The sequence below is a fragment of the Ranitomeya variabilis genome, chromosome 5 (genome assembly GCF_051348905.1).
Source record: "Ranitomeya variabilis isolate aRanVar5 chromosome 5, aRanVar5.hap1, whole genome shotgun sequence".
NCBI lineage: Eukaryota > Metazoa > Chordata > Amphibia > Anura > Dendrobatidae > Ranitomeya > Ranitomeya variabilis.
Window position 1 is genome coordinate 152,644,360 of NC_135236.1, and position 25,511 is coordinate 152,669,870.

The 25,511-nt window shown below is 43.4% G+C and overlaps 1 protein-coding gene across 1 annotated transcript in view; it reads right to left on the reverse strand.

Moving 5' to 3' along the window:
- SLCO3A1 (solute carrier organic anion transporter family member 3A1) overlaps positions 1–25,511 on the reverse strand; it is a 656,353-nt gene that overhangs the window by 77,830 nt on the left and 553,012 nt on the right. The window contains exon 8 of the mRNA XM_077263428.1: positions 22,241–22,416. Coding sequence (XP_077119543.1) covers positions 22,241–22,416 — 176 coding nt within the window. The remainder of the gene's footprint in view (positions 1–22,240; positions 22,417–25,511) is intronic.

The following is a 25,511-nucleotide window of genomic DNA, read 5'->3' on the forward strand; positions in this document are numbered from 1 at the left end:
CGATCCGACCCCTGTGCTTGTCGGCCATGCGGTACGCGACTTTCGCGCCAAAGTCGCGTTTCAATGACGCGAAAAGCGCCATTTCTCAGCCAATGAAGGTGAACGCAGAGTGTGGGCAGCGTGATGACATAGATCCTGGTCCCCACCATCTTAGAGAAGGGCATTGCAGTGATTGGCTTGCTGTCTGCGGCGTCACAGGGGCTATAAAGGGGCGTTCCCGCCGACCGCCATCTTACTGCTGCTGATCTGAGCTTAGGGACAGGTTGCTGCCGCTTCATCAGAAGCAGGGAGAGCGTTAGGCAGGGTCCACTAACCACCAAACCGCTTGTGCTGCAGCGATTTCCACTGTCCAACACCACCTTCGGTGTGCAGGGACTGTGGAAGCTATTTTTTTTTTTTTTTCCCCTCAGCGCTGTAGCTCATTGGGCTGCCCTAGAAGGCTCCGTGATAGCTGTATTGCTGTGTGTACGCCACTGTGGAAACCAACTGCTTTTTTCAAAGCACATATCCTCTTGTTCCTTCCTTTCTGCACAGCTATCTTTTCTGTTTGTCCACACTTTTTATTTAATTTGTGCATCAGTCCACTCCTATTGCTGCCTGCCATACCTGGCTTACATTACTGCAGGGAGATAGTAATTGTAGGACAGTTTTTTTTTTTTTTTTGTTTTTTTTTTGTGGGAGATTAAGATTGGCATTTCTGCTACAGTGCCATCCCTGTGTGTGCCATCTCTCACTGAGTGGGCCATAGAAAGCCTATTTATTTTTTCCGTGATTTGTGTTCTAAAATCTACCTCAACACAAAAACACTACATCAATCAGTGGGAGAAAAATATTGGCCTCAGTCAGGGCTTGTGTGCCACTGCTGTGTGTGCTATCTCTCATTCAGTGGGCTATAGAAAGCCTATTTATTTATTTATTTTTTTTCTTATTATTTGGTTTCTAAAGTCTCCCTGAAAAAAAAAAAAAAAACATAAAAAAACCGTGGGAGAGTAATATTGCCCTTTCAGCTTGTGTGCCAGTCTTGACTCCTGGGTGTGCCACCTCTCTCCCTCTCATTCAGTGGGCCATAGAAAGCCTATTTATTTTTTTTTTTAAATATTATTGGGTTTCTAAAGTCTCCCTGAAAAAACAAAAAATACATAAAAAAACAGTGGGAGAGTAATATTGCCCTTTCAGCTTGTGTGCCAGTCTTGACTCCTGGGTGTGCCACCTCTCTCCCTTTCATTCAGTGGGCCATAGAAAGCCTATTTATTTTTTCCGTGATTTGTGTTCTAAAATCTACCTCAACACAAAAACACTACATCAATCAGTGGGAGAAAAATATTGGCCTCAGTCAGGGCTTGTGTGCCACTGCTGTGTGTGCTATCTCTCATTCAGTGGGCTATAGCAAGCCTATTTTTTTTTTTTTTTTTAATATTATTTGGTTTCTAAAGTCTCCCTGAAAAAAAAAAAAAAACATAAAAAAACAGTGGGAGAGTAATATTGCCCTTTCAGCTTGTGTGCCAGTCTTGACTCCTGGGTGTGCCACCTCTCTCCCTCTCATTCAGTGGGCCATAGAAAGCCTATTTATTTTTTTTTTTAAATATTATTGGGTTTCTAAAGTCTCCCTGAAAAAACAAAAAATACATAAAAAAACAGTGGGAGAGTAATATTGCCCTTTCAGCTTGTGTGCCAGTCTTGACTCCTGGGTGTGCCACCTCTCTCCCTTTCATTCAGTGGGCCATAGAAAGCCTATTTATTTTTTCCGTGATTTGTGTTCTAAATTCTACCTCAACACAAAAACACTACATCAATCAGTGGGAGAAAAATATTGGCCTCAGTCAGGGCTTGTGTGCCACTGCTGTGTGTGCTATCTCTCATTCAGTGGGCCATAGAAAGCCTATTTATTTTTTTTTTTTAATATTATTTGGTTTCTAATTCTCCCTGAAAAAAAAAAAAAAAACCTAAAAAAACAGTGGGAGAATAATATTGCCCTTTCAGCTTGTGTGCCAGTCTTGACTCCTGGGTGTGCCACCTCTCTCCCTCTCATTCAGTGGGCCATAGAAAGCCTATTTATTTTTTTTTTTAAATATTATTGGGTTTCTAAAGTCTCCCTGAAAAAACAAAAAATACATAAAAAAACAGTGGGAGAGTAATATTGCCCTTTCAGCTTGTGTGCCAGTCTTGACTCCTGGGTGTGCCACCTCTCTCCCTTTCATTCAGTGGGCCATAGAAAGCCTATTTATTTTTTGGTTTTTTTAATATTATTTGGTTTCTAAAGTCTCCCTGAAAATAAAAAAAAAAAATACATAAAAAAACAGTGGGAGAGTAATATTGCCCTTTCAGCTTGTGTGCCAGTCTTGACTCCTGGGTGTGCCACCTCTCTCCCTTTCATTCAGTGGGCCATAGAAAGCCTATTTATTTTTTGGTTTTTTTAATATTATTTGGTTTCTAAAGTCTCCCTGAAAATAAAAAAAAAAAATACATAAAAAAACAGTGGGAGAGTAATATTGCCATTTCAGCTTGTGTGCCAGTCTTGACTCCTGGGTGTGCCACCTCTGTCCCTCTCATTCAGTGGGCCATAGAAAGCCTTGTTTTTTTTTTTTTTTTTTAATATTATTTGGTTTCTAAAGTCTCCCTGAAAATAAAAAAAAAAAAAACATAAAAAAACAGTGGGAGAGTAATATTGCCCTTTCAGCTTGTGTGCCAGTCTTGACTCCTGGGTGTGCCACCTCTGTCCCTCTCATTCAGTGGGCCATAGAAAGCCTTGTTTTTTTTTTTTTTTTTAATATTATTTGGTTTCTAAAGTCTCCCTGAAAATAAAAAAAAAATACATAAAAAAACAGTGGGAGAGTAATATTGCCATTTCAGCTTGTGTGCCAGTCTTGACTCCTGGGTGTGCCACCTCTGTCCCTCTCATTCAGTGGGCCATAGAAAGCCTTGTTTTTTTGTTTTTTTTTTAATATTATTTGGTTTCTAAAGTCTCCCTGAAAATAAAAAAAAAATACATAAAAAAACAGTGGGAGAGTAATATTGCCATTTCAGCTTGTGTGCCAGTCTTGACTCCTGGGTGTGCCACCTCTCTCTCTAATTGTGGGCCATAGAAAGCCTATTTATTTTTTGGGTTTTTTAATATTATTTGGTTTCTAAAGTCTCCCTGAAAATAAAAAAAAAAAATACATAAAAAAACAGTGGGAGAGTAATATTGCCCTTTCAGCTTGTGTGCCAGTCTTGACTCCTGGGTGTGCCACCTCTCTCCCTTTCATTCAGTGGGCCATAGAAAGCCTATTTATTTTTTGGTTTTTTTAATATTATTTGGTTTCTAAAGTCTCCCTGAAAATACAAAAAAAAAATACATAAAAAAACAGTGGGAGAGTAATATTGCCATTTCAGCTTGTGTGCCAGTCTTGACTCCTGGGTGTGCCACCTCTGTCCCTCTCATTCAGTGGGCCATAGAAAGCCTTGTTTTTTTTTTTTTTTTTTAATATTATTTGGTTTCTAAAGTCTCCCTGAAAATAAAAAAAAAAAAAACATAAAAAAACAGTGGGAGAGTAATATTGCCCTTTCAGCTTGTGTGCCAGTCTTGACTCCTGGGTGTGCCACCTCTGTCCCTCTCATTCAGTGGGCCATAGAAAGCCTTGTTTTTTTTTTTTTTTTTAATATTATTTGGTTTCTAAAGTCTCCCTGAAAATAAAAAAAAAATACATAAAAAAACAGTGGGAGAGTAATATTGCCATTTCAGCTTGTGTGCCAGTCTTGACTCCTGGGTGTGCCACCTCTGTCCCTCTCATTCAGTGGGCCATAGAAAGCCTTGTTTTTTTGTTTTTTTTTTAATATTATTTGGTTTCTAAAGTCTCCCTGAAAATAAAAAAAAAATACATAAAAAAACAGTGGGAGAGTAATATTGCCATTTCAGCTTGTGTGCCAGTCTTGACTCCTGGGTGTGCCACCTCTCTCTCTAATTGTGGGCCATAGAAAGCCTTTTTATTTTTTTCCTTCATTTGTGTTTTAAAATCAACCTCAACACAAAAACACTACATCAATCAGTGGGAGAAAAATATTGGCCTCAGTCAGGGCTTGTGTGCCACTCCTGTGCGTGCCATCTCTCATTCAGTGGGCCATAGAAAGCCTTGTTTTTTTGTTTTTTTTTTAAATATTATTTGGTTTCTAAAGTCTCACAGAGAAAAAAAAAAAAATAAATTAGGTGGGAGATTAATATTGACATTAGTGCTTGAGTGACAGTCCTGCGTGTGTGTCATCTCTGTGATTTGGTGTCACAGAAAACAGAGTGTGTAACATTGTGCCTGATTTTCCTTGTGGTCTCACCAACCTGTTAAGGGATATTGAAATCATACTGAAGTTATAGCTCACCGTGTAAGTTGTTTGACAGCAACAAATAAAGTTAGTTTGGTTACGATTTTTAAACAATGAGGAAGTCTGGTGCAAGAGGTCGTCGTGGGCGTTCATTGTCAGCTGGTAATGATGGTAGTGGTAGTGGAGCATCAGGTGGTCGTGGGGATAAAAATATTCCACCTAAGTCTGGAGCTGTGGAGCCAGTTTCGTCGTCAGGCTACACAAGGCCTCGAACGCTCTCTTTTCTGGGAGTAGGAAAACCGCTTTTAAAGGCTGAGCAGCAACAGCAAGTTTTGGCTTACATTGCAGACTCAGCCTCTAGCTCTTTTGCCTCCTCTTCCGAAACTGGTAAATGTAAAAGCAGCGCGTCGCTTGTGGATGTTCACGGTCAGGGACAAGTCGCTTCCTTGTCCTCCTCAGCAAAAACTACAACAAGAGAGAAGGATGCAGCAGGCGACACAACGGGTCACTCCATGGAGCTCTTTACACATACCGTCCCTGGCTTAGAAAGTGAAACATTTAACAGGCCATGCCCATTACAAGTAGATTCTGACATGGAGTGCACTGATGCACAGCCACAGCCAGAGTACTATGCTGCTCCTTTGACTCAGACCACCACATTGCCCTCTCAGGGTACAGATCCACAATCAGACCCTGATGAGACTATGTTGCCCCGCCACGAACGCTATACCACCGACCGACACAGTGACACAGACGAAGTTGCACACGAGCTCGAAGAGGAGGTAATAGATGACCCAGTTATTGACCCCGATTGGCAGCCATTGGGGGAACAGGGTGCAGGCGGCAGTAGTTCAGAAGCGGAGGTGGAGGAGGGGCCGCAGCAGGCATCAACATCGCAACAGGTTCCATCTGCCGGGCCCGTATCTGGCCCAAAACGCGTGTCAAAGCCAAAACCTGTTGGAGGACAGCGTGGCCATCCGGTTAAAGCTCAGTCTGCAATCCCTGAAAAGGGATCCGAGTCTAGGAAGAGTGCAGTCTGGCATTTTTTTAAACAACATCCAACTGATCAGCGCAAAGTCATCTGTCAAAAATGTTCAACTAGCTTAAGCAGAGGTCAGAATCTGAAAAGTCTAAATACTAGTTGCATGCATAGACACTTAACCACCATGCATTTTCAAGCCTGGACTAACTACCAAACGTCCCTTAAGGTTGTAGCACCCTCGGCCAATGAAGCTAGTCAGCAACGCAACATCCCTTCCGTCACTGTAAGGCCACCATTTTCCGCACCACCGGCAGTATCTGTGCAGGTTTCTTTGCCAGCCAAAAGCAGTCAGGGTCAGGGAATCACCAGTTTAGTAGGAGGAAATATTGCATCTAGGGCACCGGCGGAAACAATACCGTCTCCAACCGTCTCTCAGTCTGCCATGTACACCGGCACACCCGAAAGTTCCACGATCTCCTGCTCTCCAGTCCAGCTCACCCTACATGAGACTCTGGTTAGAAAAAGGAAGTACTTATCCTCGCATCCGCGTACACAGGGTTTTAACGCCCACATAGCTAGACTAATCTCGTTAGAGATGATGCCCTACCGTTTAGTTGAAAGCGAAGCTTTTAAAGCCCTGATGGAGTACGCTGAACCACGATACGAGCTACCTAGTCGACACTTTTTTTCCAGAAAAGCCATCCCAGCCCTGCACCAGCATGTTAAACAGCGCATCGTCCATGCACTTAGGCAATCTGTGAGTACAAAGGTGCACCTGACTACAGATGCATGGACCAGTAGGCATGGCCAGGGACGTTATGTGTCCATCACGGCACACTGGGTGAATGTGGTGGATGCAGGGTCCACAGGCGACATCAATTTAGGGACAGTTGTGCCTAGCCCACGGTCTAGGAAACAGTTGGCTGTAGGCGTTCGCACCCCCTCCTCCTCCTCCTCGTCCTCCTGCAGAAGCTACAGCTCTTCCACAGAACGCAGTCGGCCAACCACTCCATCGGCAGATGACACTGTTGCACACCAGTTGTCCCATTATGGGCCAGCTACTGCCAAGCGTCAGCAGGCTGTATTGGCTATGAAGTGTTTGGGCGACAACAGACACACCGCGGAAGTTCTGTCCGAGTTCTTGCAACAAGAAACGCAGTCGTGGCTGGGCACAGTAGATCTTGAGGCAGGCAAGGTAGTGAGTGATAACGGAAGGAATTTCATGGCTGCCATCTCCCTTTCCCAACTGAAACACATTCCTTGCCTGGCTCACACCTTAAACCTGGTGGTGCAGTGCTTATTGAAAACTTATCCTGGGTTCTCCGACCTGCTCCTCAAAGTGCGTGCACTTTGCTCACATATCCGACGTTCGCCTGTACACGCCAGCCGTATGCAGACCTATCAGCGGTCTTTGAACCTTCCCCAGCATCGCCTAATCATAGACGTTGCAACAAGGTGGAACTCAACACTGCACATGCTTCAGAGACTGTGCGAACAGAGGCGTGCTGTTATTTATTTGTGGGAGGATACACGGGCAGGCAGTAGGATGGCAGACATGGAGTTGTCAGGTGTGCAGTGGTCGAAGATACAAGACATGTGTCAAGTCCTTCAGTGTTTTGAGGAATGCACACGGCTGGTTAGTGCAGACAACGCCGTAATAAGCATGAGCATCCCCCTAATGCGTCTGCTGATGCAAAGTTTGACGCACATAAAGGAGCAGGCGTCTGCACCAGAGGAAGAGGGAAGCCTTGATGACAGTCAGCCATTGTCTGGTCAGGGCAGTGTACAGGACGAGGTAGCGGGCGAAGAGGAGGTGGAGGACGAGGAGGATGATGGGGATGAGTATATTTTTAATGCGGAAACTTTCACGGGGGCACAGGAAATTGGTTGCGTGTCACGGCCGGGTTCTGGTTTTTTGAGGGACACAAGTGACGTAGATTTGCCTGCAACTGCCCCTCAACCAATCACAACCGGAGATTTGACAACTGGAACTTTGGCCCACATGGCGGATTATGCCTTACGTATCCTAAAAAGGGACACACGCATTACGAAAATGATGAACGATGACGATTACTGGTTGGCCTGCCTCCTTGATCCACGCTATAAAGGCAAATTGCAAAATATTATGCCACATGAGAACTTGGAACTAATATTAGCAACCAAACAATCAACTCTTGTTGACCGTTTGCTTCAGGCATTCCCAGCACACAGCGCACGTGATCGTTCTCACACAAGCTCCAGGGGGCAGCAGACTAGGAGTGTTAGGGGTGCACACATCAGAAGTGGCGTTGGACAGAGGGGTTTTCTGACCAGGTTGTGGAGTGATTTTGCTATGACCGCAGACAGGACAGGTACTGCTGCATCAATTGAAAGTGACAGGAGACAACATTTGTCCAGTATGGTTACTAACTATTTTTCATCCCTTATCGATGTTCTCCCTCAACCGTCATTCCCATTTGATTACTGGGCCTCCAAATTAGACACCTGGCCAGAATTGGCAGAATATGCATTGCAGGAGCTTGCTTGCCCGGCAGCAAGTGTCCTATCAGAAAGAGTATTCAGTGCTGCAGGTTCAATATTAACCGAAAAAAGGACTCGTCTGGCTACCCAAAATGTTGACGATCTAACATTCATTAAAATGAACCACAACTGGATTTCGAAATCTTTTGCCCCACCTTGCCCGGCCGACACCTAGCTTTCCTATGAAAAGCTCTTGCCTGTGAATTACTTTTCTAATGTCTAATTTGCTGCAGCTGATTGTACAGCATACGACATGTTTACACCTCCCTAAATGGCAAAACTCCCCACACGGGGCCGTGGTATCGCGACTTGGCGCAAGCACCCGTGAGACTGCTGTTTGTCTGAAGAGGTGGGTGTGCTCGCTTTTGGTTGACGGCATTGCTACTGGGTCCCTCATAGTACAATGTAGTGTCTCTGGCGGTGGTGGTGCGCACCCAACGTCAGACACACCGTTGTAACATGAGGGGCCCTGGGGCGGTCCCGCCGGCCTCAAGAGAGTTCCCCCCTACCCCAGCTCAAAATGTGCTCTACCACGTGCAAAATTATGTCGCACAGCTCCACCAATCTTTAGTCTATTCGCTGACATCATTCAATGTCTGGCACTGACAATACAAATTTGTAGACATCTATGATGCAACTTAAAGTAGTCTGTGTCTGTGTCCTATATTGGCACCATTAAATAGTTACTGCCAAATTACTATGTCAGAAACTCAGTAGATGAGCCCACCCCTGTACCTAAGTATGCCACCTTTTTTTTTTGTTTTGGTTGTTTTGCGAGACATTAACATCTATTTATATTTTGGGAGTACTGGGACAGACACTCCTTGCACTACTCCTCCACTCACCACCAAGCTGCCTGTGTATCCATGTAACCGCTGTAAAACTGCCATGAGCCTATTGTTTGTTATTTTAGGCCTTTGATAGCCTGTCTGCGGTCCCTACTTTAAATACTCCTCCACTGACCACCAAGCTGCCTGCCCGTGTATCCATGTAACCGCTGTGAAACTGCCATGAGCCTATTGTTTGTTATGTTAGGCCTTTGATAGCCTGTCTGCGGTCCCTACTTTAAATACTCCTCCACTGACCAGACCACTGCTGCCCGTGTACCCCTGGAACCAATTATAAAGTGCCTACAGCCAGCCCATTTTCTTATGTTAGGCCTTTGAAGCCTGTCTGCGGTCCCTACTTTAAATACTCCTCCACTGACCAGACCACTGCTGCCCGTGTACCCCTGGAACCAATTATAAAGTGCCTACAGCCAGCCCATTTTCTTATGTTAGGCCTTTGAAGCCTGTCTGCGGTCCCTACTTTAAATACTCCTCCACTCACCACCACCAAGCTGCCTGCCCGTGTATCCATGTAACCGCTGTGAAACTGCCATGAGCCTATTGTTTGTTATTTTAGGCCTTTGATAGCCTGTGTGCGGTCCCTACTTTAAATACTCCTCCACTCACCACCAAGCTGCCTGCCCGTGTATCCATGTAACCGCTGTGAAACTGCCATGAGCCTATTGTTTGTTATGTTAGGCCTTTGATAGCCTGTCTGCGGTCCCTACTTTAAATACTCCTCCACTGACCAGACCACTGCTGCCCGTGTACCCCTGGAACCAATTATAAAGTGCCTACAGCCAGCCCATTTTCTTATGTTAGGCCTTTGAAGCCTGTCTGCGGTCCCTACTTTAAATACTCCTCCACTGACCAGACCACTGCTGCCCGTGTACCCCTGGAACCAATTATAAAGTGCCTACAGCCAGCCCATTTTCTTATGTTAGGCCTTTGAAGCCTGTCTGCGGTCCCTACTTTAAATACTCCTCCACTCACCACCACCAAGCTGCCTGCCCGTGTATCCATGTAACCGCTGTGAAACTGCCATGAGCCTATTGTTTGTTATTTTAGGCCTTTGATAGCCTGTCTGCGGTCCCTACTTTAAATACTCCTCCACTCACCACCAAGCTGCCTGTGTATCCATGTAACCGCTGTAAAACTGCCATGAGCCTATTGTTTGTTATTTTAGGCCTTTGATAGCCTGTCTGCGGTCCCTACTTTAAATACTCCTCCACTGACCACCAAGCTGCCTGCCCGTGTATCCATGTAACCGCTGTGAAACTGCCATGAGCCTATTGTTTGTTATGTTAGGCCTTTGATAGCCTGTCTGCGGTCCCTACTTTAAATACTCCTCCACTGACCAGACCACTGCTGCCCGTGTACCCCTGGAACCAATTATAAAGTGCCTACAGCCAGCCCATTTTCTTATGTTAGGCCTTTGAAGCCTGTCTGCGGTCCCTACTTTAAATACTCCTCCACTGACCAGACCACTGCTGCCCGTGTACCCCTGGAACCAATTATAAAGTGCCTACAGCCAGCCCATTTTCTTATGTTAGGCCTTTGAAGCCTGTCTGCGGTCCCTACTTTAAATACTCCTCCACTCACCACCACCAAGCTGCCTGCCCGTGTATCCATGTAACCGCTGTGAAACTGCCATGAGCCTATTGTTTGTTATTTTAGGCCTTTGATAGCCTGTCTGCGGTCCCTACTTTAAATACTCCTCCACTCACCACCAAGCTGCCTGTGTATCCATGTAACCGCTGTAAAACTGCCATGAGCCTATTGTTTGTTATTTTAGGCCTTTGATAGCCTGTCTGCGGTCCCTACTTTAAATACTCCTCCACTGACCACCAAGCTGCCTGCCCGTGTATCCATGTAACCGCTGTGAAACTGCCATGAGCCTATTGTTTGTTATGTTAGGCCTTTGATAGCCTGTCTGCGGTCCCTACTTTAAATACTCCTCCACTGACCAGACCACTGCTGCCCGTGTACCCCTGGAACCAATTATAAAGTGCCTACAGCCAGCCCATTTTCTTATGTTAGGCCTTTGAAGCCTGTCTGCGGTCCCTACTTTAAATACTCCTCCACTGACCAGACCACTGCTGCCCGTGTACCCCTGGAACCAATTATAAAGTGCCTACAGCCAGCCCATTTTCTTATGTTAGGCCTTTGAAGCCTGTCTGCGGTCCCTACTTTAAATACTCCTCCACTCACCACCACCAAGCTGCCTGCCCGTGTATCCATGTAACCGCTGTGAAACTGCCATGAGCCTATTGTTTGTTATTTTAGGCCTTTGATAGCCTGTGTGCGGTCCCTACTTTAAATACTCCTCCACTCACCACCAAGCTGCCTGCCCGTGTATCCATGTAACCGCTGTGAAACTGCCATGAGCCTATTGTTTGTTATGTTAGGCCTTTGATAGCCTGTCTGCGGTCCCTACTTTAAATACTCCTCCACTGACCAGACCACTGCTGCCCGTGTACCCCTGGAACCAATTATAAAGTGCCTACAGCCAGCCCATTTTCTTATGTTAGGCCTTTGAAGCCTGTCTGCGGTCCCTACTTTAAATACTCCTCCACTGACCAGACCACTGCTGCCCGTGTACCCCTGGAACCAATTATAAAGTGCCTACAGCCAGCCCATTTTCTTATGTTAGGCCTTTGAAGCCTGTCTGCGGTCCCTACTTTAAATACTCCTCCACTGACCAGACCACTGCTGCCCGTGTACCCCTGGAACCAATTATAAAGTGCCTACAGCCAGCCCATTTTCTTATGTTAGGCCTTTGAAGCCTGTCTGCGGTCCCTACTTTAAATACTCCTCCACTCACCACCACCAAGCTGCCTGCCCGTGTATCCATGTAACCGCTGTGAAACTGCCATGAGCCTATTGTTTGTTATTTTAGGCCTTTGATAGCCTGTCTGCGGTCCCTACTTTAAATACTCCTCCACTCACCACCAAGCTGCCTGTGTATCCATGTAACCGCTGTAAAACTGCCATGAGCCTATTGTTTGTTATTTTAGGCCTTTGATAGCCTGTGTGCGGTCCCTACTTTAAATACTCCTCCACTCACCACCAAGCTGCCTGCCCGTGTATCCATGTAACCGCTGTGAAACTGCCATGAGCCTATTGTTTGTTATGTTAGGCCTTTGATAGCCTGTCTGCGGTCCCTACTTTAAATACTCCTCCACTGACCAGACCACTGCTGCCCGTGTACCCCTGGAACCAATTATAAAGTGCCTACAGCCAGCCCATTTTCTTATGTTAGGCCTTTGAAGCCTGTCTGCGGTCCCTACTTTAAATACTCCTCCACTGACCAGACCACTGCTGCCCGTGTACCCCTGGAACCAATTATAAAGTGCCTACAGCCAGCCCATTTTCTTATGTTAGGCCTTTGAAGCCTGTCTGCGGTCCCTACTTTAAATACTCCTCCACTGACCAGACCACTGCTGCCCGTGTACCCCTGGAACCAATTATAAAGTGCCTACAGCCAGCCCATTTTCTTATGTTAGGCCTTTGAAGCCTGTCTGCGGTCCCTACTTTAAATACTCCTCCACTCACCACCACCAAGCTGCCTGCCCGTGTATCCATGTAACCGCTGTGAAACTGCCATGAGCCTATTGTTTGTTATTTTAGGCCTTTGATAGCCTGTCTGCGGTCCCTACTTTAAATACTCCTCCACTCACCACCAAGCTGCCTGTGTATCCATGTAACCGCTGTAAAACTGCCATGAGCCTATTGTTTGTTATTTTAGGCCTTTGATAGCCTGTCTGCGGTCCCTACTTTAAATACTCCTCCACTCACCACCAAGCTGCCTGTGTATCCATGTAACCGCTGTAAAACTGCCATGAGCCTATTGTTTGTTATTTTAGGCCTTTGATAGCCTGTCTGCGGTCCCTACTTTAAATACTCCTCCACTGACCACCAAGCTGCCTGCCCGTGTATCCATGTAACCGCTGTGAAACTGCCATGAGCCTATTGTTTGTTATGTTAGGCCTTTGATAGCCTGTCTGCGGTCCCTACTTTAAATACTCCTCCACTCACCACCACCAAGCTGCCTGCCCGTGTATCCATGTAACCGCTGTAAAACTGCCATGAGCCTATTGTTTGTTATTTTAGGCCTTTGATAGCCTGTCTGCGGCCCCTACTTGCAATACTCCTCCACTGACCACAATGCTGCCTGGAGTGCCTGCCTGTGTATCCATGTAACCGATGTAAAACTGCCATGACTGCCTACTGTTTGTTATTTTAGGCCTTTGATAGCCTGTCTGCAGCCCCTACTTGCAATACTCCTCCACTGACCACACCAATGCTGCCCGTGTACCCCTGGAACCTATTTAAAAGTTCATAGAGCCTAGTTATATATTTTATTTACTATTAATAAGGCCATGATGGACTACGCTGTACCACGCTACAAGCTAACCAGTCGACACTTCTTTTGCGAGAAAAGCCATCCCAACCCTCCACCAGCATGTAGAAGACCGCATTGTCCATGCACTCTGGCAATCTGTGAGTACAAAGGTGCACCTGACAACAGACGCATGGACCTGTAGGCATGGCCACGGAAGATTACGTGTCCATTACGGCGCAATGGGTTAATGTGGTGGATGCATGGTCCACAGGGGACAGCCTACTAAGTCTGTCTGCAGTCCCTAATTCAAATTGTCCTCCACTGTCTAAATCGGAACTTCCACCTTCTGGCTTTCGGCCTATAGTATCAGAAATTAAACTGCATTTGGCCTTCAACTTTGGTTAGGGCCTACTAACGGCTTCTGCCCCTCCCTGGTGTTGCCCTCAACTAAATAAAGCTGAGCTTCAACCTTCTGCTCCAAATTACCATTTTGAAAAATGCAATAGGCTTTTCAGGCCTACTAAAGGAGTCTGTCTGTGTGCCCCTGCCTGGTGTTGTCCTCAACTAAATAAAGCTGAGCTTCAACCTTCCGGCTCTCATTATGTGGTTTAAAAAAAAAAAATGGTGGTTAGGGCCTACTAACGGCTTCTGCCCCTCCCTGGTGTTGTCCTCAACTAAATAAAGCTGAGCTTCAACCTTCCGGCTCTCATTATGTGGTTTTAAAAAAAAAAATGGTGGTTAGGGCCTACTAACGGCTTCTGCCCCTCCCTGGTGTTGTCCTCAACTAAATAAAGCTGAGCTTCAACCTTCCGGCTCTCATTATGTGGTTTTAAAAAAAAAAATGGTGGTTAGGGCCTACTAACGGCTTCTGCCCCTCCCTGGTGTTGTCCTCAACTAAATAAAGCTGAGCTTCAACCTTCCGGCTCTCATTATGTGGTTTTAAAAAAAAAAAAGGTGGTTAGGGCCTACTAACGGCTTCTGCCCCTCCCTGGTGTTGTCCTCAACTAAATAAAGCTGAGCTTCAACCTTCCGGCTCTCATTATGTGGTTTTAAAAAAAAAAATGGTGGGTAGGGCCTACTAACGGCTTCTGCCCCTCCCTGGTGTTGTCCTCAACTAAATAAAGCTGAGCTTCAACCTTCCGGCTCTCATTAAGTGGTTTTAAAAAAAAAAATGGTGGTTAGGGCCTACTAACGGCTTCTGCCCCTCCCTGGTGTTGTCCTCAACTAAATAAAGCTGAGCTTCAACCTTCCGGCTCTCATTATGTGGTTTTAAAAAAAAAAATGGTGGTTAGGGCCTACTAACGGCTTCTGCCCCTCCCTGGTGTTGTCCTCAACTAAATAAAGCTGAGCTTCAACCTTCCGGCTCTCATTATGTGGTTTTAAAAAAAAAAAAGGTGGTTAGGGCCTACTAACGGCTTCTGCCCCTCCCTGGTGTTGTCCTCAACTAAATAAAGCTGAGCTTCAACCTTCCGGCTCTCATTATGTGGTTTTAAAAAAAAAAATGGTGGTTAGGGCCTACTAACGGCTTCTGCCCCTCCCTGGTGTTGTCCTCAACTAAATAAAGCTGAGCTTCAACCTTCCGGCTCTCATTATGTGGTTTTAAAAAAAAAAATGGTGGTTAGGGCCTACTAACGGCTTCTGCCCCTCCCTGGTGTTGTCCTCAACTAAATAAAGCTGAGCTTCAACCTTCCGGCTCTCATTAAGTGGTTTTAAAAAAAAAATGGTGGTTAGGGCCTACTAACGGCTTCTGCCCCTCCCTGGTGTTGCCCTCAACTAAATAAAGCTGAGCTTCAACCTTCTGCTCCAAATTACCATTTTAAAAAATGCAATAGGCTTTTCCGGCCTACTAAAGGTGTCTGCCCCTCCCTGGTGTTGTCCTCAACTGAACAAAGCTGAGCTTCCACATTCTGGCTTTCGCCCTATACTATCAGATATTAAACTGCATTTGGCCTACTAGTGTGGTTAGGCCCTTGAAACAGTGTCTGCTGCTCTTGGGTTTGCTACTCCACTGAACAAAGCAATGCCGCCTGTTTAGTCCTGTTACCAATTTTGAACTGCATGTAGCCTACTTTATTCTTTGGCCCTATATCTGTTTCCTCCTCATCCTGCCCATTGCCCAGCCACTGCTAAATGAGTCTGCTGGTACATTGACCTAGACCACTACATTCCCCTTGTACTCTACACAGCCAGAATCTGTCCCTGCTGAAAGTAAGGTTCCCCTTCCCGCATGTTATACCACCTTACACAGGGACAAAGAGGAAGGTGCAGATGAAAGTGCAGGTTCCTTCATCAGGTGGGGGGGCATACTCGTTGGCGACGTCACTGGCACAGGGCCCCTCAGAGTACGCAAAAGTGTCGCTGCTGGTGGGAGGCGCCCCCGCCATGCAAACACACCGCCGTACTTTGAGGGGCCCTGTGCCAGTGGCAATGCGAACGAGTGGGCCCCCCCCCTGCTTGCTCAGGATCACAGCACTTGCAACTTTTAAATACTTACCTTTCCCTGCAACACCGCCGTGACGTAGTCCGCATTTCCTGGGCCCACGAAAAACTTGAGCCGGCCCTACTCCCCCCACAACTTTTGCCAAATGACCCCCAATTCCCTATGCCCAACTATTATTATAAAGTTAATTAAGATTGACAAGCTTCAGAAACAAGAATGGATGTTTTTGGCATTAAAATGGGCACTGTAGGTGTTTTCCTGGCCTCCACTCACTGCCGACTATGCTTCCCCATTGACTTGCATTGGGTTTCGTGTTTCGGTCGATCCCCGACTTTTAGCGATAATCGGCCGACTGCACTCGACTCGACTCTGGACAAAATCGGGTTTCCCAAAACCCTACTCGATCTTAAAAAAATGAAAGTCGCTCAACCCTAGTGCTGTCTATGCATTTGGTTTTGCCTCCCATTGAATTCAACGGGGTTCAGTTATGTTTGATGAACTGTTTAGCAAACTGTTCGGCCAACATCGGGAAGTTTGTGATCCAAACCAAACCTTGACAGGTACACTTATCTCTACTGGCAAGTGGTAATGGTGATGAAGTACTGAGTCGAAACGTGCGTTGGGGCAGTGGGGACGTTTTTGTAACCTAAATCCTATGTAAGTAATGCTCTCATCTGTAATCTATCTGGCTAAACGGTGGTGGATGTGTTACCCCTTGTACTATTGTCCTTGTTGATTTACATGATGTGATAAGCACTTTACTATGCTCTACTTGCACTATTTAACGTCCCCCAATATTTACTGTCCAGTAGTTTGCTTGTTTGTTTCTATTCTGTTTTTAAATATGTGACAACAAACAAAAATTATTTTTTAATAGGTACTCTTAAGAGGTACTCTTTGTTTATCTATATAACTGTTTTTTGTGCTCAGTGTTAATGGTGCACAGTGTAGAGATTTCTCTTAGCCTATTTGGCACTCCAGAAAGGTGTATGTGAATTAGACAAGTAGCCTCCCATGTCTGTGGCTCACTCCACTGCAGTTTATGGGAGTTCTGAGGGCAAGAAGCAAACTTAAACATGGAGGATACAGACTTCAGCACAAACCATATGGGTAAGAATCTCAACGTGTTTCTGGAGACTAATCTCCCTTAATCATGATTCTTACCCATATGGTTTGTGCTGAAGTCTGTATCCTCCATGTTTAAGTTTGTGAATAAAGAAAACTTTTTTTCACGGATTTGGTGAAGCTGGACATTCTCTTCTTGTGAACATACCATACCATGATGCTACATTCCCAAAATTAATATTTGGTGAATTTTTGATATTAAAGAATTTCTTCATCTATTAGATCAATCAGGTTACATGTGTTTTTTTCGTTGAGTTTTTAAATGTGGTTTTTTTTTTCACATTTTTGATGCTGTGTTTTTTAATCTCTTTTTAGTATGTTATGCTTTAACCCCTTCATGACCCCAGCTTTTTTCGATTTTGCGTTTTCATTTTTCGGTCCCCTCCTTCCCAGAGCAATTTTTTTTTAACGATATCATTGATTTTAGCATGTCATGTACTAGAAAACGGGAAAAAAATTCCAAGTGCGGTGAAATTGCAAAAAAAGTGCAATCCCACATTTGTTTTTTGTTTGGCTCTTTTGCTAGGTTCACTAAATGCTAAAACTGATCTGCCATTGTGATTCTCCAGGTCATTATGATGGAATGTAAAATAAAAGACCTAGCACTCAACTTAAATGCTCAAGTGAGAAATTTAATGTAGTACTCCACAAAACGTTTCGGTCCAACATACAGGACCTTCATCAGTTACGTACTGTTAGAGACGAGCTCGTCGACGAGCGGGGGATACCGCGTCTGATTCGGGCACATATCCATGTAACATCGGACACCAGAAGGTCTGGTTTTTTCATTGCATCCTAGCACAGACGCTGTGTACATAAGTGCCTAGTGACACGCTAGTCATGTCTATCCACAACTTCTCTAACAGTACGTAACTGATGAAGGTCCTGTATGTTGGACCGAAACGTTTTGTGGAGTACTACATTAAATTTCTCACTTGAGCATTTAAGTTGAGTGCTAGGTCTTTTATTTTATATACCGTAAGGTGTGGGAACCTACCTTAGCACCTCTAACTGGTTGTGCACGCGCTCCTATTATTTATTATGATGGAATGGACTTGGTCCATCTGGCGACCCGTACTTTCTGAACGTTCAGTTTCTAATCATCTCGAGGCTTCACGTGACCGGTGACGTCACGGCATGTCCTGCTCCGAGTATCGTGCATTGCGAGGAAGCAGTGAACGCTGCTAGAGACCGTGACTTACTCAGGATCCTGGACAGTCTACACCGCAGGCACCTTCGAGGAACGGACAGCGGCATTACACGAGTTCCAACTAAGGTAACAGGCGAAGTGTACAGCGGATTTCCGACCCGGTTAATCTGACTGTAACACGCCGCACTACCTCATTTATTGAAACATTGCTACCGGCCGGGGCAGCTTCACATATCCCTCTCTATTTTTCTTGTTTTGTTTTTAAAAAGAGGATTTTTTCAACATATGAGAGATCTCTCTATCATATAAGGAGTATATAAGTGGCTATTCTTATTGTGACTCTTTAGATACTTGCTTGATGCTACTTATCCACTAAAAGTATATGGGACAACTTAATGGTACCGGTCCTTAGGTTCTTTTGTGGACTTGACCACTAATAGGTGGATACTATGTGCAAAGTTGTTATTTATTCTTACTAACACATCTATTTAGGAGATTATCATTTTAGGTCTATGGGCTAAGTGCAATAATTTTGTCAATTACCCTGCGACTTCCATGCATCATCCCTATTAAAATACATCTTCTGTTTCTTTAAATATTTGTTTTGCGCGGATTTATTTTTAGTTATAAATACTTATTTCTCACTGCAAAATGCAAATACATTTACATAATTTATACAATGTGATTTTCTGGATTTTATTTTTCATATTCTCTCAATGTTAAAAATAATATACCCTTAAAATTATAGACTGTTCATGTCTTTGTCAGTTGGCAAACTTACAAAATCAGCAAGGGATCAAATACTTATTTCCCCCACTGTATGTATGTATATCTTTTATCAATTTATACCTTTATCATATTTCTGTAGTCATCATGTTCCATTTTTTCACTTATATATGTACTTTTTTTTGTCATTTATACAATTGATATTGTGTATTATACACTGTATTTAGCACTGCAGTTGTAATTTAATTGTATTATGCTATCACTTCCATGTTTATATGTACTTGCTTATTGCCATATGCATATTTTGTCCCTATTTATTGTTATATATATCTCCTTCATTCTATGTGCCCTTATGAATATCAATTTGGTGATCACGTGACCGTTTCTATGGTTATTTCTCTTGCATCCAGGAAGTGCATTGATGTAACCCACACCAAGCCGTCATGAGATTGTAATGCTGCCGCTCACCTGGCAGCTGTGTCATCAGTCACATGGCTGTGAGACCCCCGGACAACCAATGAATGTGCTGCTCATTTTGGATAGGGAAATTACACCATCATTAGCATACGACTTCCGATTATGTGGTCAACAAATTGTTGGTCACGTGATCGCATACATAACAGCGTGACTCATATTATTGGCCACTTAAAACATTACTTCATTGACCACATGCTTCTTTTTTTCTGACAATTTGATTGGCAAATTCCTTTTTATCTATATTTATTGTTTGATGGGCGGACCATCTATGGAAGACATCTGACATCACTTCCTCCCTCTAAACGATACCATTCTTTGCATTTTGTGTCTGTGTGTGCTACACTAAGCAAGGACAACAGAAAATGGAGAAGAAAGCCGTAAAAGGACTTGAGAATCAAAATTGTTGAGAAATATCAACAATCTCAGGGTTACAAGTCCATCTCTAGAGATCTTTATGTTCCTTTGTCCACGATGAGCAACATAATCAAGAAGTTTACAACCCATTGCACTGAAGCTAATCTCCTTGGACATGGACGGCAGTGAAAAATTGATGAAAGGTGGCAACATAGGAAAGTCCGGATTGTGGATAAGCAGCCCCAATTAAGTTCCATAGAAATGAAAGCTGTCATGCATGCTTAGGGTACATCAGTGTCAGCGCGAACTATCTGTCAACATTTGAATGGAATGACATGCTATGGCAGGAGACCCAGGAGGACCTCATTGCTGACAGAGACATATAAAACTAGACTGCAGTTTTCTAAAATGTACGTGAGTAAGCCAAAATCCTTTTGCGAAAGTGTCTTGTGGACCGATGAGACCGTGATGGAGCTGTTTAGTAAAGCATATCATTCTACTGTTTATTGAAAATGGAATGAGGCCTACAAAGAAAAATACACTGTACCTACAGCCCAATATGGTAGAAATTCAAAGATGTTTGGGGTTGTTTTGTTGCTTCTGGCACTGGGTAGCTTGACTGTGTGCAAGGTATTGTGAAATCTGAAGATTGCCAAAGGATTTTGGGTCGCAATGTAGTGTGCAGTATCAGAAAGCTGAGTGTCTGTCCTAGGCCATGGTTCTTCCAGCAAGACAATGACCCCAGACATATTTTAAGAAGCACCCAGAAATAGATAAAAACAAAGTGCTGGAGAGTTCTGAAGTGGCCAGCAATGAGTCCAGAGCTAAATCACATTGAAAATCTGTGGAGAGATCTTTAAATTGCTGTTGGGAGAAGGTTCCCTTCAGATATGAAAGACCTGGAGCAGTTTGCAAAAGAAGAGTGGTCCAAAATTCCAGTTGACAGGTGCAAAAAGCTTGTTGGTGTTATAAGAAGCTATAGATTGCAGTTATTTATTCCAATGGTTGTTCAACCAAATATTAAGTTGCGGGTGACAACTATTTTGTCTGGCCTATTTTGGGGGTTTTGTGTGAAATGATGTCCAATGTGCCTTTTTTCCATGTTTATTTTTTGTGTTGTTTCAAAACACACAAAGGAAAGAAACATGTGCATAACAAAACATGTTTAACTGCAATAATTTTTTTAAATAAATACTTAACTTTCTGGAACAATTTCAAGGGTGCTGACACTTTCTGCCATGACTGTATATTTCTGATATGCCTTAAATATCACAGAAGATAATACAGATTTTATTTTTAGTGCAGTCCCTGCGTTGGTTCAGTATGACGATATGGCCCTTTTACCAAAAAAAGGTTGAGCACCCCTGATCTAATCAATTATGCATATTTAAGCAATGTATACAATTTTGGCAAGAACCCACAAGTGCCGGACTGTGTCTACCTGCGTGTTACATGATCTTAGTATGCATGCATTCTGCTTTTGTGGAGACGTCTGCAGTCTTTGTGATAACATTTTGTGGCGAGCATACAGAAAGTTACAGCACATCTAGTTTTAGCACTGACAGCAAAAAAAAAACAATCTTTTATTATAGACTGCATCAACAAACCTGCTATCTTAGTGAAAAGTCAAGCAAGAAAACTTCACTTTATTACATTTTACGCTGCAAAAAAAAAATCACAGGGCAGAAAGTGAGGCTTTTCTAAAGGCGCAAATGGTGTCCTGACAGCTAAATGCAGCTGCGGCTATTCTTTACCTATCCTTCTGAATTCCTCTACTGCAGCTGACACTGTAGATCTCCAACTATTCTAACTCAGCTCCAGTCCGTCAGTTACAAAGAGAATGCACCAATAAAAAGAACGTATTGTTTACTTTATTATAATTAAAAAAAATACATTTTGGTGATAGTGTCATATTAAAAACTATCTGTATTAAAAAGATCTTAAAATATTGCAATTTTCACACTGGCCAATAAGCGTAATATTAAACTGCTCAGCACAGATCACTTTTCAGTAGTTATCTCATGACTGGGGTATTGAAGATGTCTATTTCGATGGTTATACAAGGATCAACATCTGAGCTCTGCTAGATCTGCGGCAGGGAAAACTGTGACTCTATCATAACTGCTGCACCCAGTAAATTAAGGGATACATAGCTGGAATCAGGTTCTCTGTCCATACCTCATGGGGCTGTCAGATTATATTGCCACTTAAACTGACCCTGTTATGGCTTTATCTTAATCATCACAGGCAGGTAAATCACAGATAAATGTATCACACCATTCACAGTAGGCGACAGTCATATCACACCTTTCTACACTGCTCACTACAATCACTTATTAAATACTGACAAATCACTCGTTGGTTTTAATTATGGCAAAATATTAGAGATGATACATTCCCTTTAAGGATATTGCTCTTTCTTTGTTTTCTTTCTATCGCTCTGACCTCTCAGGGCCCAGGTGTGACTGCATCCCCTGCACCGCTGCCATCTCTAAGGTGATTATACACAATTATATACTTCATGTGAAATTACTCCTTTATTAGTACAAACCACCAGTAATTATCTGTTTGTTCTATCTATAAATATTACAAAAACTAAATTACTCGGCTCTGATTCATCAAAGTGTTTGTGTCTTCTGGAATACAACCCTTTGAAAAATTGCAACATTTTTGCAGAAAGTAAGGTTGGGCATAAATGTTGTGACTTTTCCCTTATCTCTCCAGATTTGGTCAGCTGCACCAAAATGGGTCGAGCTGGGGAGGACTGGGGGCAACATGGGGCATAAAGACGACTGAAGTAAGATTTGTGGCAAAGAGAGCGCCACTTTTAAGGCTGATTTTGCTCCAAGAAAAGTCATGAACATGTGGATGGCACCATAGACTATCACAGGTACGAGTGCTCTCCGGGAAAACCATGGACGGAGAACATCGGACACATGAATGAGCCCTGATTATACAAGTCAGAGGACCATGATACCGGTGACGCGGACAGTGGTCTCACCTGATCAGGATGATAACAGATGGAGTTTGGGCCATTGCTCCAATCATGCTGCAGACGCACATCACACACAGGAATGTGAGAAAAGCCTCCTGACATCCAGGGCTGGGACATTTTCCAGGAACCACGGTGTTATTCTCCAAGGGGACAGATGTGACACATAAACAGCCAGTCAAATTCTGCATAAAAAAGAAACCGTACAGAGGTTAGAGAAGCAATGCAGGATTTTTCTATTTCAGAAAATGCAACAATTTCGGTAACTCGTTAATCTCATCTGCCAGCTCGCAATTAACAGTACACAATATCCTACACATCGTCATGGACATTATTCACCTCCATGTCATGGTGTCGACTCCTTTAAAAAAAAAAGAGATATTTATAATCCTTTAGAACAAGTTTCTATGAGAATGAAACAGATGTGTAAGTGCATCTTGAAGGCCTTGGATGGTATTACTAGAAGCCAGAGGGTGAGTCCTACAAATCACTGTAAATAAATATCATCATTTATAACATTAGAGTATTAAGGAGTTGCAGCAACATAGACCAAAACAAATGTTCTTTTTTTCGTAAAATGCTACAGCTGTGAATTCCAATAGAAACACAGCACCACTTGTTGTCAGCTTGTGAAAACTGCAATGACTTGCCACATTTGGCAACAGAACCTACGAACATTGTAAAAATACCCGATACAGATGACCTTATTATCCCACCATCATTTCACAATATACATTTCTTCTCTGTTGTCATCTCTACTTTTCTACTTTACCCCATACAGGTTTCTCAGTAATTTAGGTAGAATCCTGTTATATCTAAAAAATGACAACTGCAACATTGTAACAGAGTAGTGCCAGTAACAATGGTGGGGGGGAACGGGTGAAATATAGATGGTGGGGATTTTGGAATGCTAAATAGATCCTGCCAGGATAGACAGCATAGAAGGGAAACAACTCTATGATCCCAAAGAGAACCTGTCAACAGCAAAACCGCTATTAACCTGCGGATATGGGCTTAATCTGCAGGATACTAACTTGCCGGGGCCTGAACGCTGCTGGGAGAAAATTAACGTCATTCTCCCTGTCAGCATTTGGTTTCAGTCATAGGGCTGGTGCTGGTTCAGTCCCCGCTCTGAGTATACAAAGCAGTGGCTGTAAACGCGCCCCGGGGCCCTGGCTGACAGCAGTAACCAATGAAGCGTCAGTATCAGTCAGGGCCGGGGGCACGGTAAGAGCTGCTGCTCTGTAAACTCATAGTGGTGACTGAACCAGCACCGGCACTGCCTCGTGAGTGAAACCAAATGCTGCCAGGGAGAATTAAGTTAATTTTCTACCCGCAGTGCTCTGATACATGAGAGCACGGGGCAGGAGAGTAATGCTATTAATCTGCAGATTAACCTCATATCTGCAGGTTAATAGTGTTTTTGATGATGACAGGTTCCCTTTTAAGAGACTGTACTTTGAAAAAGTAAAGTAAGGTAATTTTTGAGAACTTACATGTTAAACTATGCAGCTCATGGGCAGCGCTGAATAATAGGGCTTGCCCAACCCTGGCTGCAGCTTGCCAAATATGGTAGAAGATTGCCAACTCTTAACAATGTATAATTCACACACTGTTAGGATTCTGCGCCCCTTGCCGTTTCCAGTGGTCATCACATGACTGGAAGTATGCAATATGCAAATGTTGTCACATGCTAACTACAGTCTCAGCCGCATTTCTCAGGAAAACATTGCAAGATGCGCTGAGACTCTAGTTTGCACAACAAAGTGAGCATGCAAATCACATACCTGTGGTCACTTTATGACCACTGGAACCGCAAAGCAAAGCCAATATCTAACAATGTGTGCATAGCAGATAGTGAGGACTCAGCAAGATGCAACGCCTGCCGTAGACTTCACTACTGGTGGACACCAATGATATCCAAGCTATACTTAAAAAATGGAGTTCTATACACAATTTTTAAAGTAAAAAAAGAAACTTTATTAAAAATAATCCCGTGATGCTGACACCAATACGTGAAAGAAACACCTTTCATTCCCTTTTGACAATGCTCATGAGAAACGCGTGTCGGGGGGTGGACCTGGCTCCTTGGCATTTGGTTACTTCCATCATGGGTAAGTGATTCAGCTGTTAAGGGCATTTTCTTTTTCTCTTGTGGGGGCTTACTGTCACCGTTACTGTCACAAATCTAGTTACTAACATAAACGTCTTATACGACACATTGATATAATTTAAAGTGCCTTTTTCCCAATATCATGATGATGTTTACTACTATCCCATATGCCTTGGACCCATGTTTTTTTCACTAGGGTTTATGTCCTCTGTTTGTGCTTCATTAAATTAGACTTTTGTATCATTATTATACTTAATAAAGTATCTTTTTTACTTTTAAAATTGTGTATAGAACTCCATTTTTTTAGGTTCTTATTAGATTGGGAGTATACACCCACTATCCTTTTACTTACATGGGCGAACATAAACATCCATTTAGATTATTGTTGTACGTTCAGTTATATGGCACCCATGTCATTTCTGGGAGTTTGATCCCAAGCTATACTTTGCTGCATAGGGAGCTGTCAATCAGCTTTTGGAGGAAGGGGAAAGTCTGGATATCACTGGACACTTTGCTGCAATACTGGCCATTCCTTCCATAGTTTAACAAGTAACTTTTTAAATAAATAACTTACCTTACCTTAACTCCTCGGTCACATGCTGCTGAACCCTGTGCACCCTATGCTATCCTAAGTGAGACATGGCAGGATTGTTTTTGATGCCAAATATATTTGACATTTTGAATATTGGGAAGCCATGACAATTTTTGCACTGACATGTAAAAGTAAAACCTAGATTATAAAATAACAAGCATTGATATTACACCTCCATAACGAGATATTTTCTGAAATTAGACACCGCTTTCAAAATTGAACTACTTTCTGTTAATAGCAGGACATACAGTTTTATACTCCGCATTCTAATCCCATGCATTCTTCCTTGTGCGACTGACTAAACCGACCTTTTTGGCTTGAATCATTTTTGCATCATCATCAATACTGTTTGGGTTTATATTACTTTTGTAGCTATCTGTGCTTTGTTGTACTCATTCCCATGATATTCATTGCTATCCACCCCTGCTTTTTTCCCCCTCCATATTTTGTGTCTTTGTTTTTTGCGTGCAACATTTTTCATTAAGTCATGTGAAGATTACATAAAATCATTTTATAATGCCTGCATTCAATTTCTTGTGTTTGTTGGATATGCTAACGCATAGTGTGCTGTATAG